Source organism: Malurus melanocephalus, unplaced genomic scaffold (genome assembly GCF_030028575.1).
Source record: "Malurus melanocephalus ecotype Western Australia unplaced genomic scaffold, MMel_1.1 scaffold_197, whole genome shotgun sequence".
NCBI classification, from domain to species: Eukaryota; Metazoa; Chordata; class Aves; order Passeriformes; family Maluridae; genus Malurus; species Malurus melanocephalus.
This window is the reverse complement of record NW_026623429.1, coordinates 14464-34333: the sequence shown is the minus strand read 5'-3', so window position 1 is coordinate 34333 and position 19870 is coordinate 14464. Positions and strand designations below refer to the sequence as shown.

The 19870-nt window shown below is 45.6% G+C and overlaps 2 protein-coding genes across 2 annotated transcripts; one reads left to right on the top strand and one right to left on the bottom strand.

Annotated features, from left to right (window-relative positions):
• Positions 1 to 5717: 5717 nt before the first annotated feature.
• On the bottom strand, positions 5718 to 6859 carry LOC130577817 (probable G-protein coupled receptor 19). Its single transcript, XM_057373422.1, is given in 2 exon segments — positions 5718 to 5782; positions 5785 to 6859. Coding segments are annotated over 2 exon segments (1140 nt in total).
• A 3401-nt stretch (positions 6860 to 10260) lies between these two features.
• MRPS35 (mitochondrial ribosomal protein S35) lies at positions 10261 to 18599 on the top strand. Its single transcript, XM_057373426.1, has 8 exons — positions 10261 to 10470; positions 11867 to 11910; positions 12768 to 12935; positions 13330 to 13390; positions 14318 to 14457; positions 14877 to 14986; positions 15442 to 15511; positions 18157 to 18599. The coding sequence occupies exons 1-8, from the start codon at positions 10281 to 10283 to the stop codon at positions 18427 to 18429; spliced, it is 1056 nt and encodes a 351-aa protein (XP_057229409.1). The 5' UTR covers positions 10261 to 10280; the 3' UTR covers positions 18430 to 18599.
• The last annotated feature ends 1271 nt before the right edge of the window (positions 18600 to 19870 follow it).

Here is a 19870-nt window from a genome sequence, read left to right as displayed (position 1 = left end):
ATCCCAGATCACACTTTGAGCTGATCCCAGATCACACTTTGAGCTGAGCAGGCCCTACAGTGTCCTGAGCAGAGGTGGAAGCTCTGCCCAAACCACATCTGAATGAGGCTTTGAACTTCAGCACCAACACCTCAGGAGAACCTCCCCAAAGCACCATTACAGAAGGATTTTAGGACTTGAATAAACTATTTCAGTGGCCTCATGGGACCCAAACTTGCAGTCCACTGTACTCTGGAACAATTTTCCTCATGTGTGAAAAAGGAGGATGCCATTAATGATAACTGATAGTGGGAGGTTAATATTGCTACTAGGGAAAACACCAAATGTCTTGGCCTGAACCTCAGTTTTCTTGTTTAATGCTTGCAGCTGATTTTGCTGCTCTCAAACAAGTACCCAGACAAACTAAAATAGACAAYAGCTTCTTCTAGATCAAATCTATTTCATGGAGCAGACTTAAATGGCTGTTCATACTCAGCAGCAATTTACCTTAGCAGCATTATTAATAGTTTTGTGAGACTGGAGTGGAGTCTTTTTTTGTACTGCCTCATTTCTTACACACCACAATGAAAAGCTTCCCCGTTTGAAATGCTTAGCTAAAATGAAAAGAAAMATTAAAATTATCATGAGAGGTGACTTTAATTTCAATGCACTGTTGATGTTGATGGCAAAGTTACATTTGGAATGTCATATTGAAGTGTACTGTGTTATCTGCAATATAAATCCCACATGCTGAGGAGTTGCAGCTCCCTGCTCCTCTCAGAAAAGACTCATTCCCACATTTGGAGTTACTTCAGCCTCAGCAGAACAGAGTATTCCAGAATTTCAGCCTGTTTTTAAATTGAGCCTATTTTTCACTGTTGTTTAAAGATGCTCATGTGTAGTGAATGCACTCCCACTGCAGTCTTACCAGAGCCCTGCCAGTTACTCCACACAATATTTACATGAACACATTTTACCCTGGGCTCATTTCTTACCCCTGCTGGTGGAAAGGAGAGCATCAGTTCACACCTTGACACCAGCCCTAGAGCAAAAAGGGAACACATCCCTTCCCTGGCAGTTCTGGAGGCTGCAAACATAAAAGCACAAAGCTTTTCATCCAGGTCAGCCGGCACAGGTCCCCAAAAAGCACCTCTGAGTGCTGGGTGAGTGCTGAGGCTGCCTGGGCAGGGCAGGCTGAGCAGAGCTGCAAAAACACAGCTCCTGGAGCACCTTCCTGGGCTGATGCATCAAAAACAGCTCCTGGAGCACCTTCCTGGGCTGTTCCATATAAAAACAGCTCCTGGAGCACCTTCCTGGGCTGCTGTACCCAAAAACAGCTCCTGGAGCACATTCCTGGGGTACTGCATCCAAAAACAGCTCCTGAAGCACATTCCTGGGGTGCTCCATATAAATACACCTCCCTGGAGCACCTTNNNGGAGCACCTTCCTGGAGTGCTGCACCCAAAAACAGCTCCTGGAGCACCTTCCTGGAGTGCTGCACCCAAAAACAGCTCCTGGAGCACCTTCCTGGGCTGTTCCATATAAAAACAGCTCCTGGAGCACCTTCCTGGGCTGTTCCATATAAAAACAGCTCCTGGAGCACATTCCTGGGCTGATCCATCAAACACAGCTCCTGGAGCACCTTCCTGGGCTGTTCCATATAAAAACAGCTCCTGAAACACATTCCTGGGCTGCTGCACCCAAAAACAGCTCCTGAAACACATTCCTGGGCTGCTGCACCCAAAAACAGCTCCTGAAACACATTCCTGGGGTGCTCCATATAAATACACCTCCCTGGAGCACCTTTCCTGGGCTGCTCCATCAAACCCAGTTCCCTTTCCTTTGGTTTCCATCCACACCCAGCACCCCACACACCCGGCACACACAAACCCCAATCCCTCTGGCAATCAGCACCTACTTTCTGCAGGCAGATCCTGCTCCTGGCAGCTCTCCACAGCACAGATTCCCTGCAGAGGGGCAGAGAGGAGCTGCAGCCTGGCTCATCCCACAGCTCCCCAAGTCCCACCCTGAGCAGGGCAGGAGCCCTCCCTTGGGCTGCCTTATATGGCTGCCCTTGCAAAAGGCACTCAGAGAACCCACAACAGTTTGGATGATTTCRGAGAGAAGTTTCTTCTGTCCCTTCCTTCCCTCCTGTCCCTTTTGACCCCTGTCAAAAGCAGCAATCACAAGCAACAGCTGAATGTCCCTGCCAGGCCTTTCCTTATCTGCAGACACTTCATTGCAATGGGTTAAAAGCAGCATTTCCTCACTGCACATCTTTAAACACTGAATTAAGTGATGTCTGGGGCAAGCTGGAGGCTCTGCATCCTCCTTTCCTAAACAGCAGCTTCAGCTGTTCAGGGTTTTTTCCATCCAAGTTTTGGCAAAGCCAAAAGCAGCACTTTGTTGTTGATTCAAGTAATGGAAAATCAGGGCTCTCAGATGTTGTTGCCTTTCTGAACTGCAGCTCTCGTTTTTTGTATTCATTAGGGAGGAAGAGAATCCCAAACATAACCACTCCAGAATCAAACTCCTCGTTTTCTTTGACCTTTCCAATCAGGAAGGAGAAAGTGAAAAGTGTTATTTCTCTCCTTTTCTCCCTCTTGTAACAGAGATCAGACTGTTGTCTGCACTGCCAGCACTGAACATCAGCTTCCCACATTTGCAGAGCCAGGAGGGTGAGAATGGAACAAAGGCACCCCTTTCACCTTCTGCATATCATCAGTGGGGGAATGATGCCATGCACACTCTTCAATTTTTATCATATTTTTTATTCATATTTTTTATTTTTCTCTTTCCTTGGAAAGATTATTCCAGAAAGTTATTTCTTAGTTCCCAGTTATATTTCCTTCCAAAAACCCCAAAACAAAACAAAAACTCAAAACCAAACCAAACCCTCTCAGCTTTTTTTTTTTTGGTTGTTTTTTTGATACATGCAATCTGCTCTAAAAGCCAACCCAAGCAGAACATTTTCCTTGGATACTGTGTTCCTCAGTTTACCCTGTGCACAGAATTGAATACAATATTTTACACATTATTGCAGGTGAGTGGTCAGTGAGAACTGATATCTGACTGGAGCCACAAAAATCCTTCTCCAGGTTTTTGCTTCATTCTGAAATGCCTCCTGCATCAATTAACACTTTTACACTCTCTGCTTTATTAACTTTTCCAGACAGTAATTTGCTAAATGAAAAAAACTGCTGTCTGTCCTCACCTCTGACCTCTGCTGAATATAATTAATCTAGCTCTACAAAACCAGCCAAAGTATGTAGGGGAAAAAGAGCATTAAAAATCCCCAACAAACCAAACAAAAACCCCCAACTAACCAATCAACCAACCATTATCTTGGATATTTTAAAGTTTAAAAGTTAAAAGTTTCCTTTGAGAGCAAAGTAGTACCCGGCTTTAYTGCAAATGCAAAAAATTCAAATTGTAGCAGCAGGTCTGACACCAAAGCAGAAATAGAAACCAGAGCAGCTGACTCCTGTTCCTTGGCCACGGAAAAGATGATTTAACTGAAGACTTTACCAGACTGAACGGTGTGAAATGGGCTCTCTATGGTCCCTCATTGCTGGAGGTAATCAGATAGCAGCCACTGAGAGCCTTCCAATAATAAGAGGCAATATAAATTCTTACATGGTGACCCTCAGCTGTCACCTGATTCCYATCTGCAATTATATTAAGTGTCCCAGCTTTGTTTGATTGGGTTTGTTTAAATCATTAGCGATGCACTGGAGGAAAAGGATACTGTTATTGGTTCGAGGGTTGTAACAGAATACCATGAAAATGGGTGCTTATTTCAAATATATCTGAAAAGATTGACAAAAATAGAACTATTGCTTCAGGAGAGGCTCTTTACACAGGAGCTTGGCTGAATCCAGGAAACCTAAATAAAGATATCTGTGATAAGATGTATGAGTGAACAGATAATATCTGTTTAAAATTCACTGCGGGAAAGAAGCTGCCTTACCAGAAAGGATTCTGGAAGAAGTGAGTGAACTGGAGTTCTAGAAGTGTTCTAGCAACCAGAACATACCACAAATGCATCTTTAAAAACACCCTCCCAAAGCAGGCAATGTTCATCTGGAATAAAATTTAACAAAAGCAGCAGTGTGCTGAACAGGGATCATTCTACTGAAAGCTGACTTTCAAACAGTAATTGTGACTTACTGGATTCTTTTTAGGAAAACCAGGAAAATGTGAAGAGTGTTTTAAAATAAATCAGTAATTTTTGATCCTGCAACCCAAGATGTGCAAGTGATCCACGCTGAAGTCATGAAACAGGAACTCCAAGCTAACATACAACACTGCAGCTGGTCTTGTTCTGGGACTGGCACTACATGCTTTCAACAACAAAAGGTCTCTTCTTACATTACCCTGATGTGGAAAATAAGATAAAATTCACAGTGGTTTCTAAGTGAGAGTGTTCTGGTGAGAATATAGAGCAGGACTTCAGAAGGCAGGTGAGACCAGCTAAGGCATTGTTGAGCATTTGTAAAATGCACAGAGTAAGCACTGTGTAAACCAAGGAGCTCTCCAGCTTTGCACACTGACACTGCTCTCCATTCTGCATTCAGGTGCACAGCCTGACTCGCAAAGTTCCTGTCCTGAGGATGTGCAGGGGCAGAGATGGTGTCAACACAGCATTTCTCTCAACCTTGGCTGGGAGCTGGATCAATGATCCCTTTGGGTTCCTCCCAACTCAGGATATTCCATGGATCCACAGGCACACACAGGGACAGGGCTCTCCAACAGCCCAGGATATTCCATGGATCCACAGGGCTCTCTAACAGCACAGGATATTCCATGGATCCACAGGCACACACAGGGACAGGGCTCTCCAACAGCCCAGGATATTCCATGGATCCACAGGGACAGGCTGCCCAGGATATTCCATGGATCCACAGGGCTCTCTAACAGCACAGGATATTCCATGGATCCACAGCAACACACAGGACAGGCCCTAGAATGGCTGAGCCCGAGGCTGCTCCATCAGGGCGCGTGTGAAGGAAGAGTTCTAGGATGTGAGTTGGAAATTTGTCCAGAAACCAGTTCTTCACCCAAACCTGAAACAATCTGCTATGGCTTTTCCGGGAGAAGGTTATTCCCAAAGAGAAATGGAGGCACAAGACRGGAAGGAGAGAGAATCCTATAATTGTTTGTGTTGGAAAAGACCCTTCAGACCATCCAGTCAAGCCTTTAACCCATGGCCACCTTGACCACCACACCAGTGGGGTCTGAACAGGAGGGACAAGCCCAGTGCAGGAATATCCCCAGGGACACTCTGGAAGGAAGCCTAGATGGCTTTGGGAGAATTTAGGCATTTTTGCACCATGGCCCATCCCCTACAGSAATTTTATTAAGCAGTGTTTCCTTTTTTCCCTTTTCTCCTTACAAATAGGACTCTYGTTTTGTAGACCCCAGGAGTGGAGTTCCCCAAAGCAGAACATGAAAACTGAAACAAAATAGAACAAATGCATCAAACCCAAGCCATTAAATAATACAGAACATTTATTTTTCTCTGGAAAAAAAAACAAACCCTGGGAGCCGCTCTAAAATATGYAACTATTCATTGCTTCAAAAAAGTGAAAGATCCTCTTTCTTCTGGGGGAACATAGGACCCCCATAGCTCATCCATTGCTTTTCAAACTAATGTAGCCCCCTGGGCAAAYGTATCAGGGGAATTGGACTCACCAGACCTGGCAAGCTCATGGTCCTTGATTTCTCTGTCAAAAGCATCAGAGGTGGAGTCTTCGGTGAGGTTTGGCTGGTTCTGGGATGGCTGTGATTCCAATGGGATTCTTTCAGCTGTCCTGGAACTGGTACTAATGGTGTAGATGTCGCTTCTGCGGTGTTTCCACATGCAACAAATTTCTTTTATCCCTCTCCTGAAGTTTGCATTGTAGATGTAGAAGAAGATTGGCTTAGAGGCTGAGGAGCTGAATGAGATCCAGGTGACAACCAGGAAAAGCAAGGAGCTCTTTCTGTAGTCTGTTTCCTGTGGGTGCCACAACTGTGCGGTGAAGAAAGGGAGCCAGGACAGGAGAAAATCCAACACAAAGATGAAGAACACCTTGACAGTTTTCCCTTTTGTTCTTAAGACAGGACTCATTGTCCTCCTGCCAGCCATGTCCTCGGTGTCATTTCTCCAAATGTAGTTAAAGAGTTTCTCGTAGAATAGGACAAAGAGGAGGGATGGGATCAGAAACAACAGCACCGAGAGGTGGATGACACCTGAGGCATTTCCTTGCCAAGAATCGGGGAGAAAGAAGTTGCAGTGGTGTTCACTGCTGGCGCTAAAGAGGAAAAAGGCTGGTGATGCAAAGAGAGCCCCGCAGATCCAGGAGATCAGAGTCATTCTCCTGGCTTTGTCCCTGGTCACTCTGGAGTTGAGGGGCTGCACCAGAGTGTAGCACTGATCCAGAGTGATGGCCAGCAGCAGGTAGATCTGCACGCCGGGCGTGAGGTAGTGCAGGTAGCGCACCAGCCGGCACACCCCGCTGCCCAGCACCCAGCGGCCCCAGCTCAGCTGCAGCAGCACCAGGGGCGCGCTGCCCACGCTGCTCAGCAGGTCCGCGCACGCCATCGACACCACAAAGTAGTTGKTGGTGGAYTGTGTCCTCCTGCTCCTGTGGATCACCAGGCACACCAGCAAGTTGCCCAGCACGGAGATCAGCCAGAGCGCTGCCCAGAGCACGCCGGCAGCGGCGATTTCCCCCGGCCTCAGCCCGGCCTGGGCCACGCTGAGGTTCCTGCCCCAGCCGGGTCCYGGGGGCTCTGCCAGCTCRGRGCCAGCAGCAGGGCTGGAGCCTTTGGGGCTGCTCGAGTTCTGCAGCAGGAGCARGGCAGGCAGGAGGAAAGGACCGCTGCTGTTATCCATGCTGACAGCAAACTCGGCCACGTCTTTAGCTCAGGCTGCAGACAGAGGGGAGAGAAAAGGCTTTGTTGAACAGCTCTGTGTGAAAAACCCAATAAAGGACAACTCTCAGTAGTCTACATACTCCTTAGAGTAGTAGATTTCAGAGAAAAGGTTTAGAAATATATGGTGATGCTACCCAGCAAGGCAGAGACCATTAAGTTTTACACAGATTTTTAGGAATGGCCTGAGTATTTCAGACAAACATTTCTGCCTTCAGGAAGATGAATGTCYCTGTCACAGCTGGAGACTGAAATACCATTTCACCAGTGCTGGTGAGCTGCAATCTGAGCAGAACATGCCCCAYTGATCCCAGAAATGAGATGGACTTCCTGCTGTCTGTGGAAGTGTCAAAAAAAGCAGACCAAGAGGGTCCCTGCACCCTTGAGTTAACCTCGAGTTATGGCACTGAGAAGGTGAGTGTCCTGGAGATGAGAGCTGGGGGAGGGATGGGGGAGCCTTTTGAGCTCCAGCAGTGGAAGCTCGGCTTGTGTTGTCAGAACTGTCCGTACACGTGGCTGCAGTCATGTGCTGAGGATCTGTGCTCTGGAGAAAAGCCARGGAGAGGGGCAATGTTCCTACCTTGGCCACGGACCTTTCAGCTGCCCCTTCACAGCAAGGCCAGCCCAAAGCTTCTGCAGCTCTGTGGGTGACCCCAGGGACAACTGAAGGACTGCCAGCGGCAACTGACACCAACAGTCAACCGCAAGCCTGTGCCCTCGATTTGCTAAGAGCTCTACAAGCTGACAATCACTGTGCCCAAGCACAGGAGACAGCATTTGGCCATGCTGAACCTCACCCCACGCAGCCTGCCCAGGTCCCTCTGCAGTGCCCTCCTGCAGGAGCGGTGACACCTGCCCTCTGCCTGCAGGAGCACTTGGCACCCTCAGCCATGGGCGTTGGTAATGATATGGGACACAACTGGCCTCTGGGAAGGACAATCACCTTTAGGAAGACACTTTTCCCACCACAATAACATATTCCTTGATAAACACACTAGCAGYCAAACCCTGCTCCCCTCCGATGCTCTGTCACCTGGGTGTTATGAACCGGCTCATTCTCCCAGAATTTCAGAACTTTAAAACTCATTGTCTTGCCCACCATCCCACACTCAAGCCCTCTAGGGAATAGAGTTTTGAACTCCATACTGATTTTATTCCCCCTCCTCTTCCTGCTGATTTATCCCAAGGCACGAGGATCACAAGTTCTTTCTAAGTGTTTCTAAAATCAAWTGCAGTGGAAGTTTGGGAAAGGCTTGGTAGCCAAATGGGAGAGGCTCTCTGTTAAAAATTCCTCAACAAATCAGCGCTAACTTTTGCTGTAAAAAAGCCTTGAAATTCCTGKGGTCTTGGATGCACTACCACTGACATTTACAGGTCAGTGCTAGCCACRGTGTCACCAGCAGAGAGGAGAGCTCAGCTCTGACAGCCTTGGATCTCATCCCATTAAAACCAGCAGTGGTGAATGGATGGGAATTTGTTGCTTTCTAAGCCTTGTAAAATATCACTAGTTATAAATATCTCCTGTGAAATGTGGCCTTTGAGAAAGATGTTGGACTCTGGGTTGGCTCTGCCRCAGCAGAAAGGAAAACTCAGTTAATAGTTTGTCACTAAAAAGTCCAATTTGAAAGCAGGAAGGAGAAGCAAATGGAGCAGGAAGTCAATTTTCCAGTAAGCAAAAACTTTTATTGTCATTCAGCTCTCCTTGCTCCAATTGCACATGCTGTTTGTCAATGTTTTAATTTTCTACATATAAACAAAACACATCATCTTTTCTGTTTACATRTTTTTCTTAGAATTCTTTTCCCCCTCTTACATTTCCTGTCCTTCAGGATGATACACTGGTATATTTTACACAAAACCAATACAACATAGATAAAATTGTGCATATCTTTTYCAACCAGACCTGAAAATCAGGGCAGTTTACTGGGGTCACCTGTGCTACCAACACTTTCATTTCCCCATCAAGATTTATTTTGTGGCTCAAACATTAGGATAGCTGAAAGGAGCTTTCCCTTGAAAAGGACCTTCAGTGCTGTTTTCAGAGGGAACTCTCCACATGCCTGTTGGTATTTCACTTCATTCTCAGTGAGTTCTAAGGCCAAGCTCTGAGCAGTATCCATTCTTTAACACAGGACTCTCCAGCCCTCTAGATTACTTTCAATTTGAAGCTCCTTGACTATGAAATATGAGCCAAAACCTTGAGTCTTTTTTTGCAGTGCATTTGCCAAGAAAGCCACAGCTCACTGTCATTAAGATGAGGTTTTCAGCATGTCTCGGATGCAGCCCAGCACAATTTGATTTGTTCTACAATAAAAAAAAAAGGGGGGAGGGGGGGTTGAAGGATCCTGTGGGCAAAGGTGAACGTGAGAGACAAGAGACTCTGGCTTAACATGAAGCAGAGATTAATGCCATCAAACTTTTAGGAGAAGGTTTACTCGAACTGCAGGGCCCGGCAGTCGTCACCGCCCCGTTCGCCATGAGGGGATGGCCCCAGCCGGCACTGTCACCGTGAGGGGATGGTCCCCAGCCGGCACTGTCACCATGAGGGGATGGCCACAGCCGCCACTGTCGAACTGAGGGGATTGTCCCCAGCCGGCACTGTCACCATGAGGGGATGGCCCCAGCCGGAACTGTCACCATGAGGGGATTATCCCCAGCCGGCACTGTCACCATGAGGGGATGGCCACAGCCGCCACTGTCGAACTGAGGGGATTGTCCCCAGCCGGCACTGTCACCGCCCCGTTCTCCATGAGGGGATTGTCCCCAGCCGGCACTGTCACCGCCCCGTTCTCCATGAGGGGATTGACCCCCGCCGGCACTGTCACCGCCCCGTTCGAACTGAGGGGATGGCCACAGCCGGCACTGTCACCATGAGGGGATTGTCCCCAGCCGGCACTGTCACCGCCCCGTTCGCAGTTTGTGGCCGGTCCCCAGCCGGCACTGTCACCGCCCCGTTCTCCATGAGGGGATGGCCCCAGCCGGCACTGTCCCCGCCCCGTTCGCCATGAGGGGATGGCCCCAGCCGGCACTGTCACCGCCCCGTTCTCCATGAGGGGATTGTCCCCAGCCGGCACTGTGCCCGCCCCGTTCTCCATGAGGGGATAGCCCCAGCCGGCACTGTCACCGCCCCGTTCGCAGTTTGTGGCCGGTCCCCAGCCGGCACTGTCATCGCCCCGTTCTCCATGAGGGGATTGTCCCCAGCCGGCACTGTGCCCGCCCCGTTCTCCATGAGGGGATTGTCCCCAGCCGGCACTGTGCCCGCCCCGTTCTCCATGAGGGGATGGCCCCAGCCGGCCCTGTCACCGCCCCGTTCGCTCTGCGGGAATTGTCCCCCGCCGGCCGCCGTGGCTGTGGGCGGGCGCTGAGGGCGCTGAGGGGCCGGCATGGCGGCGCGGGCCGGGCGGTGCTGCCGAGCCGGGCTGAGCTGCGGGGCTCGCTTCTCCCGGGCCGTGCTGTGCCGGGCCGTGCTGTGTCAGCCCGTGCTGCTCCCGGGCACCGCGCCGGGCTCGGGACGCGCCGCTGCTTCGTCGGCGGCCGCGGCGAGCGGCAGGGAAGGGCCGCAGCCTCGGGAAGGTGAGCGCGGGYCGGTCGGGCTGCAGGGACCCAGAGCTGCTTTGCCTGTTTTATGTTATTCCCAAAGGGAATCTCATGGCTGTGTGCACTCCTGTGAAACCTCTGTGGGTCCGGCTTTTCCCGGCYCGTTCCCGGTGGGCATGCACAGCACGCCAGGTCGCTCAAAGGACTCTMATCATCCCTTTGAGTGATGCCCTGCGATACTTAAAAGTTTAACTTAAGTTAAAGATGTCCTGGCCTGAAATTAAAGATGTTTGTAACAGAAAAGGTGCGGTTGTTGTGAAGTGTGGCTGTGTGTGAAAGCACCAGGATAAAAGGCAAATCAAGGGGTAAAGGAATGCTGTACATTACTTGTTGGAGMGTCATAGATTTGCAGGTCGGTTTAAGATTTTGATAGCAAGGAGAGGATGAAGAGAATCAGATCCATAAAGTCTTCAGATAAGGAAAACAAAAAAAAACTCTGGAATCCACACGTTTTTATAGRTTGGGTTTATTAGACTCATGAATGAGGCAAAAAAGAACCCAAACATCCCTTCCTAAATCCCACTCGTTGCTTTTTGCTAAATATGTATGGTCGATGTACAAACCTCTGGATTCAAACCAGACACTTGAAAATAAATGTCATCAGGTTCACCTGTATGTGTCTGAGGCCACATTATTCTGGTGTTGCTCCTTGGAGAACGGGGTTTGGAAGTGTTTTTAGAGCTGGAGCAGGAGGAAATGAAGACWAGCATGCAAAGATCTGTGTGTAGTTTGACAATCTGGTGATTTCAAACGTCCCTGAGGGTCCCTCACCACAGCTGCAGGTGAAAGCAGTGGGCTGTAAAGTAGAGCCAGGAAAAGCCCAGGCCTGAAAGGGATTGAACTGTCCCTTCCTGCCCAGTAATCTGGATCAGCGTGGTGCCCATCCCCAGTTCAGGAACAGAAACAATCCAACAGTGCACACTGTTTGTCCAGGGGTTGGTTGAGCTGGAGAACAGCACAGGAGAGGGTGTGAAGCTGTTCTGGCAGAAGGAAAGGATGGAGCTGTGAAACTCTCCTTTTGGAAATACAGACTGTTCAGTTTATCCATCTTGTGCTGCTGGTGGAGAGTGATTTGTGACTGAGCAGCTGTGTGGGAAAGAGAAGGGAGGACAGGGATGAAGGCAAAAGCACACTTTACTCTTGTCCTCCAAGTTCTTTTCTATTTTATCTTTTACAAAATAAATTAGTAATCTTCAGTCTTGAGTGTCAGAKCTTCCCCTTCTTCCATGTAAAGACTGGGGAGTATTACTGGATATTGTCACAAGAGACAAAACCCATACAAAATTGTGCTACATTTTTTGCTCCCGAAACKATATAATAATCTATTTTTAAAATGCTTTTGGTTTTTTGCTTTTCTTTTTCCTTCTTTCAGCTTCAGTAAGGAGAAGAGGCAGGACACAACAGTTTGCAAGACCAGTAAGTATTGAACTGCTTTACAGTTAACTCAGGTGTTTGGGATCCTAAGCTGTGTGCTGTAACAGTTTGTCTAGGAGGCCYTTCTGCAGTCAAATCCTGGTGAAACAATCCCCTGGGACTTTTCCAGGCCAATTCCTGCCTTGTATCACCTTTTCAGTCTATGTTATCAAAAAATCAAAAATACAGCACTAAGCTAATGGTTAACTTGCATTGACACCACGTAGTGCAGGTCTGAAAARTAACCTAAATTTTGCATTTCCAATGAACCAGACATGTCGTTTACAGCCTGAGTTTATGGGATTTGTTGTTATTGCTTTCTGGCATGAAACTTTTTCTARAAGTATTTGACTGAAATGATGGTCAGTTATTGGAGGCTATAAGCTATTGCTGCAATACTGATACATTGTCCCTACACTGGAACTTTTATGGCAAGAAATTTCACCATTATTAATATGTGTTTCCTTTATTGTGAACTGTTCTGCACAKAGAGAATTCCGGAATTTTAAAACACACTGTCTTGCCTGCCACACTCGAGCCCTTTAGGAACTGGGCTTTTCAATTCCATGCTTGGTTTTATTCCCCCTTCTGATTTATCCCAAGGCAGGAGGATCTCAAGTTCTTTTTCCTAAGCATCGCTGCCATCAAATGCAGTGGAAGGTTGGGAAAGGCCTGGTAACTAAGATGGGAGAGGCTCTGTTAAACATCCCTCTCCAAATGAGCAYTAACTTTTGCTGTGAAGGTGCCTTGAAGTGTCCAGCTGTGGGAMTCAATATCTGAAATCAGTGTTTGGTGTGCTGATCCTGCCTTGTCTCACATGCAGTGTGTCTCCCATCCCATTGCCCCTGTCCTTTGGTTAGTCTGGCCCTCCCAGGACAGAGAGGATGKCTGTTGACCAGGACTGGAGCAGTGTGTACCCAACAGCAGCTGCCTTCAAACCTGCCTCTGTGCCTCTGCCCATCCGAATGGGTTACCCCATCAAGGGAGGGGTGCCTCCCCCCAAAGAGGGCAACCTAGAACTTGTCAAGGTAAGGCCTGTGCCAGGGGTGGGGTGGGCAMTTTTAAAGTCTTTATTGACTAGGGCTGCACTGCTTTGATTGGAATATTTGCATTGGAGGCTGTTTGCTGTTACTAACTCAGATAATCCTCTTCAGTTTCTAAGTGGTAACAAATAGAAAGTTAATTGACAAATGAACGAAAGCAGGAGACTTTCTCAGGATCATCATGCCTGTGACTTTTGTCACAGACTTAAGTTTTCTTCTAAATCAGCCTCGAGAAAAGTCTGCTTATCTGAATATTTCTTTAAGCATGTTATACTGCCTTAGCAAATATCACAAGTGTAATCAGATTTCAGTAATGCCCATTTAATTACGATCAGACAAAAAGCTATTGTTTCAGTGACTCCTAATGTGTCTGTTTCAGATTCCCAATTTTTTGCATCTTACTCCTCCTGCAATTAAGAAGCACTGTGCAGCTCTTAAAGGTGAGGGATGTTAAGTTTTTTKGGGGGTTTTGTTTGTTCATTTGTTTGGTTTTTTTTAAACTGTTTCTCAAAGGTTAGGACAACGCAGAATGTAACTGTGTGATGGAGGTGAGCCATGGTTCACTGGTGAGGCTGGTTCTTTTCTGGCTCTGGCTGTACTGTCTGTTCCTGCTGCTGCCAGCAGTCAGCCAGGTGTAGCAGAAAATTCCTAGCAGGTTTTCAGCACAACAGTTAAGACTAAAATGGGACTTTTCCATGAGGCCTTGCTTGAACTGACAAATTCACAGTTCAGCACCTKACAGAAAGTGAGTGATGAAYGTGACTCAGTCCTYAKAGGACTGTGATTGAACCAGGCTTCMATCAGTAGCTATTATGGGSTSCATTTAATGAGCATAAAGCTATTCATGTTAAATCCTCTGTGAGAGCAGGGTCTGCTGGGGAGATACAGCATCTGCTGGAGACCAGGAGCATCTTTCCACCCAGCAAGCCAGTAAAGGCACCTAATGAGGAGGTCAGGCAAAGGAACCATTTTTGGTGGTGAGGGTGCTTGAGACACTGGAAGAGCTTGCCCAGAGAAGCTGTGGATGCCCCATCCTGGAAATGTCCAAGCTCAGGTTGGACAGGGCATTCAGCAGGTGAATCTAGTAAAAAATCCCTGCAGCACGAGGGTCACWTCCAATCCAAATTATTCTGTGRTTGTGCTTGGCAGTTGTGAGACTGCATCTGGGGTGCTGTGTCCTGTTTTGGGAACCCAGTACAGAGAGAGGCATGGCAATACTGGAGAAGGTCTAGCAGAAACACTGCTGTAACCTGAATGTGTATGGTTTCTAGGAATAAAAGCATTTATTGCAATACATTTGAAAGAAAAAAAGCCAGCCAAACACACCAGACAGGTATTACTGGGACTGTTTTCTCTTTATTGTACAGATTTCTGCACTGAGTGGCCAAGTGCTCTGGACAGTGATGAGAAATGTGAGCAGCATTTTCCCATTGAAATTGAAACAGTAGATTATGTTTCTTCAGGGACTTCTATTCGGAATCCCAAAGCAAGAGTGGTGACTTTAAGAGTAAGTAGTAGTTCTGGTAAACAGYCTTTGTTTCAAAACCCTAAACAGTTGACTTCCTTTTCAAAATATGTGAGTGTGATCTGTGGAAAGGAAGTGAGGGAAATGTAGGGAATTCAGAATTGTTCACAAATGAGTACATCCGTATGTTCCTGACCAAATGTGTGCCCAGTCATAYTGACTGGCCTTGTGAGGCATTGTGGGGATGTTTATTATGCATGTATGTATTGTTTGAATACTCACATTATTTTTGCCTTATGTTAAGACTTCCAACATGGTAAAATCAGAAGAAATTCTGCAAATGCATCCTTGAATAGCTCTCCTGATTCTTGATAGAAGATGGGCCTGTCTCAAATACTTTCAGTGTTCGGATTGGATTTTCCAAGAAATTCAAGTTGGTTTTTTTTTTCTTGTTTTTACAGGTTAAACTTTCTAACCTGAATTTGGATGATCATGCAAAGAAGAAGCTCATAAAGCTCGTGGGAGAGCGGTACTGTCCGGAGACAGATGTGCTCACAATCAAAACAGACAGGTGAGCTGCCAGAAGGGAACAAAAATACTGCAGCAATGGCCACAGGGTGGAAAGGGCTTGGTGTCTGCTGGTTATGCCAATTATTGTCTTGGTGAATTATTGTATTTTAAGWATAAAAGAGGGCTTAATTAACTCTCTTCCTGTTACTGTTAAAGACAGGTTTTAAAAGAGTTCAGACTTCATATATTGGCACACAGACAAAGTATATTCTGATGTTTCCAGAAGATTTGTAAAATGTTGGATATTGTGTACCTTCCTGCTGACTTGCARTTGCCCATTCTCCTTGTGTCCTTAATACCATGCCACCATGGTGTTATTCTTGGTTGTGTGTAATTCAGAAAAGCACATGAATCAAACACTCATTTCCTCAGGTTCCCTACATTATACAGTAGAAATTTTAATGGTAGCTTTTCACTTTTTGTTCCAAAAGATGAACTTTGTTTCTGCATTTCCAGGTGTCCCCTAAGAAGGCAGAACTATGATTATGGCATCCACCTGCTCACAGTTCTGTATCACGAGTCCTGGGTAAGCAGATATGGAGTAAATTATTTTACAATTCTGTTCTCTTCCAACTCACTTTTCTTCAAATTCAACCAAGAGAACATTTTGCCTGATTCCAAACTCCTACTGTTAATTAGAATRTATCTCTACTTGGGCTCTTCCCAGGCTGCACTAAACTGTGGCTGTCATTTGGAAGTGTTCTGCTTCTTAAATGCTCTCTCTTCACACTTGTCTCCTGCATTTTTGTGGTTAATTGTGTTGGTTTCCTTCAGCAGTTTTACAGGCATATTTTACAGACAACAAGGGAGCAGTCTGAACTGAATTCATTGTTGAAAATCCATGGTAATGTTTTGGATGACTGAACTKTGTTTAATGTCCCATATYACATGGTTTGAGACAGCCAGTGAAAGCCTTCATCATCACCATGTCACTCTTACAGAAGTTGTTCCTGATTCACAGCAAAGATTCATCCTTACTGCTTTCAGTTATTCTACAGTAGTTCAATGAAATGCCCATATTTAGCATTTTTATGAATTGTTCTTGATTTTGAGCASTGCAGTGCTGATGTTAGAAACACTAAGGAGGATGAGCTATATTCCCTGTCAGTGGCATCTGCCTTGAAGGGTAATTTTGTAATTGTAGAGTACATCAAATTAAAATAGGTGGTGAAAGATAACATTTACTCCATCTTTCAAGTAGACATGGATTTTTTTTCTCCAACAGCATCACATTGCACTGCAAATCTTAAATTAATGGCACAGTAGTTTCCAGCATTAAGCAAAGACAAGAGAGCTGGCCAGTGCTCACTTTATTAATTTCAGACAAACACCATGGCTGTGCTGTGCTCCAGTTTAATTAGTGCTGGCAGACAGGGCTATGCAATATTGATATGGGACTGTTCAGTGTGTATTGAATATGCACAAGTCTCCTGCACTTTTATTACCTTTCATCCTCCACATCAATATTTGATGAGTTTGACAATCAGTTGTAATTGTCTTTGATTCCYATGAAAAATTCATGGTTTCCTGAGACATGGGTTTTTATTTTGTCTGACATGTTTTAGTTTGTGCCATGTTTTTTTCCCCCTGATCAGGGATAATGCCTTTTAATAACTTGCTGAAAGATAGTTTGGATCTGTTCAGTAAAGCACAAGCAAACAATGGGTGGTTTATTTTCATTTACATCASCTTTAATATTGGAGGGGGGTGGACAGAGCCTGGCTTTTCATTTAGACAGTAACATCAGTCCTGTTTGCAGAGATAATTGTAAGATTTGATATGTGCCCAGCACAGWAGTGCCACACTGGCTGTGGGTGTGGAATCAAAAGATGAGGACAGGGTTCCATTCTTGCTGAGTGAGGGGCAGCTGGATCTGTGTAACTTATGTCCTCAAGCCTGAAAACTTTGGCCAGCATCCCTTTAAACGTGGCAGAAGTCTTTTGGTTTATATTAATACCTGGATTACGTGAATGTTAATACCTGGATTACGTGACGTTTTGTGAATTGGCAAGGAAAAGTTCTCTGTAGATACACCACGAAATGTAATTTCAAGTGTAATTATGTTTCAGCTGCCAATAATGGCAATTTCTTTTATTAGAGTTACAAATGCAATACAAGAATTTGTATGAGTTACAAATGCAATACAAGAAATGTATGAGTTCAGTTATTTTAAAACAGTCTTTAAAATCCTTAAAACCTATGAATGTTTGTGTATTTTCTCATCCAAAATACTTGGAGGTATTTTGCTTCCTGTTGGCAAGTTCTCAGGTTGTTACTCAAATATTTGTGTTTTACTAGCTTTCAGAAGGTATTAATTAGATAGATTAGATTTTTAGATAGATTAATTACTTGCCCCAATTAGTAAGAATTGAATTTWTGTTCTTTGGACTTTTTCTGTGGTTCCTTTCAAATTATCCCCCAGGATTGTGCCTGGATTGAATTAATCAGTGGAAGAGTGAGTTATTTTAGATAGATTATTAAACAGCATCTTAACCAGTTGTATTTTGCTGCCTTAAATGATGGTAGTTCTTGAATTCTGTAGCATCACTCGAAACCTGGATGTATTTTTATGGTACAAGTGGTTTTTAAAGARTAACAGTTTGCTGCCCTCGAGTGGTTGAAAAGATGAGGGACTGATTTCTTCACACAGCTTGGATTGTTWATCACTCAGCAGTCCAGTTCTGTTAGGAGCTGACAGCAGGGATGAGAAGCAAATGCAGCAGGATTTTTTTGGTGGTGCTTTTCTKTATGAATCAYCTCATGGGTTCTTTGTTAGGCACTGTCTCCCTCTGCCAGGCAGTGTAGCCAGAACAGAACCCTGTGCCAGGGACAGCACAGGAGGCTGCTCCCAGAGCTGCAGTGTTTGGAGATCTTTAAAATCACTGCTTTGACCAAGGTTTCAGTTACTCATTARGTAGAGTCCAGAAGCTTTTCCTCCCTCTCTGACTCACCCAGTTGTATCTGCCAGATACATGAAGGACCTGTGAGTGGGAGAAAGGAACTCATCCTGCTCCTGCAGGATGGACTCCTCCACTGGACTCTGGAGGAGGAAATAGCTTCCACAGTGAATGCAGTTCTTGGAGTCAATTGGTGTGAGAGAGAAATTTCTTCAATTTGTTGTCACTTTGTTTCAGTCTTGAGCAGTTTTTAAGGCTGTGTATTTTCTTTCAGAAAACAGAGAAGTGGGAGAGTGAGAAGGCTGAGGAAGACATGGAGGAGTATGTCTGGGAGAACAGTCGCTCTCAGAAAAACGCCTTGGACACGCTGCTGCGAATAAAAGCCTCAGAGAATGTCACTGATGTCACTAAGGAGGAGCTGCTCGCCTCTAAAGTGGTTCAGAATTACAGAAACTCCGTCATTGCACTTAAAAACGAGGGGGAAACAGAAAGTAACTTGTCTCGGTACAAGGAGTCTGTGATGAAACTGTTGAATATAAAGGTGTGAGAGCAGAGTCTGCAGGTACCCCTGGTTRTTACAGAAATGTTCAGCTACTGTGGCAGTGTTTCTGAATGATATGGATGTACAATATTCAGATCCTGAACCAAAAATGTGAAACTTGATAGTGAGTTAAGTTGTGTTCATGAATCTTGGCCTTTGAATAAAGTATGTTTGGATTCATACTGGTGACTTGAATGTTTCATTTTTAGCATGGGAATGTGTTTTCTTAGCATGGGAGATCATGGTTCAGTCCTCTGCTTAATCACATTCTGATTTCTCACACAGCTTCTTTGGGTATTTAACCTAGAGCAACAAAGTCAAAACCAATGAAATTACGTACGCTTCCAGTTCTTCCTCTGATTAAAAGTTTGAAAATTGAGAGCTCTACATGCTTTTCAAATGCCATTCAGATTTTTCCCTATCTGTAAAATAAGGATAACGTTGCTTCAGTCATCTGACTTGGAGAGGTGTTGAAGCACTCCAGTGTGAGGCTCTGAGTTATTACCCTGAGAGCAAGCAAATACCCTGTGTCCATACACCTGTCTCTACAATAATGGAGTAAAATAAGGTGGGAAATGGGATGGCAGAGAGAGTTAAGGATCCTGCATCCCTATGAAAGAGCTACCCTGGCAGCAGCTTCCCCRGCTCTCTCTGAAGTGTTCAAGCCTCACTTCTTTCCAGCCTATMAACGTTTCAAGCAATACAGGCAGCATAAAAGGTGACTGTCTCCAGAGCACTGGGACAGCCAAGTGGAGGATGCCTGCTGGCCAAGAGCAAYGTTGGGTTAGACTCAGACTCACACCTGTGATTTTTACTGATGTTACCATACAGAATTYGTGTGATGCAGAGCACAGGATGAAAGGCAGCCTGGATGCTATTTTGAGCCCTTGGATGTTCCTGTCTGGTTTTCTGCTGCTCCCTTTAAACTCCTTGTGTTTGAAGGTGCCAGAATTTCTCTGTGACTGTGTAGAATCCCTAGAACACTGGGATCTCAGCCCCAGTGGGAGTCTTCCAACCTCACAGATGTGAAATACAGCTCGTGTTTTTATGAGGTAAAGTAGTACACATCTCTGTTTTCTTTTCCTGTATAATACTACTGCACCATCCATCTTTTTGGAAACCCATGCTGAATAGAAACTGAATAGGTAGAGATTAAGAGTTACAGGGTAGAGCAGCTCTACAGCACAATAATTAATACACCTTTAGCCATGGCCACTTCTAAATGCATCATGTTCCTTATAATGGAATATATTTATCTGAGGACTGTAATGTCTTAATGGTACAGAGGAGAATGGTGATGGTTGCCTTTCAGTTTGCGCACTCTCCTGTCTTGAAAATTTAAAAAAAAAATCACRTTCAAATAAAARTCCRAAGTATGAAACAACTAATTCTAACACAAGCTGTGTATGCCTCTGTGATTGAAGATAACTAATATTCAGCAATGCTT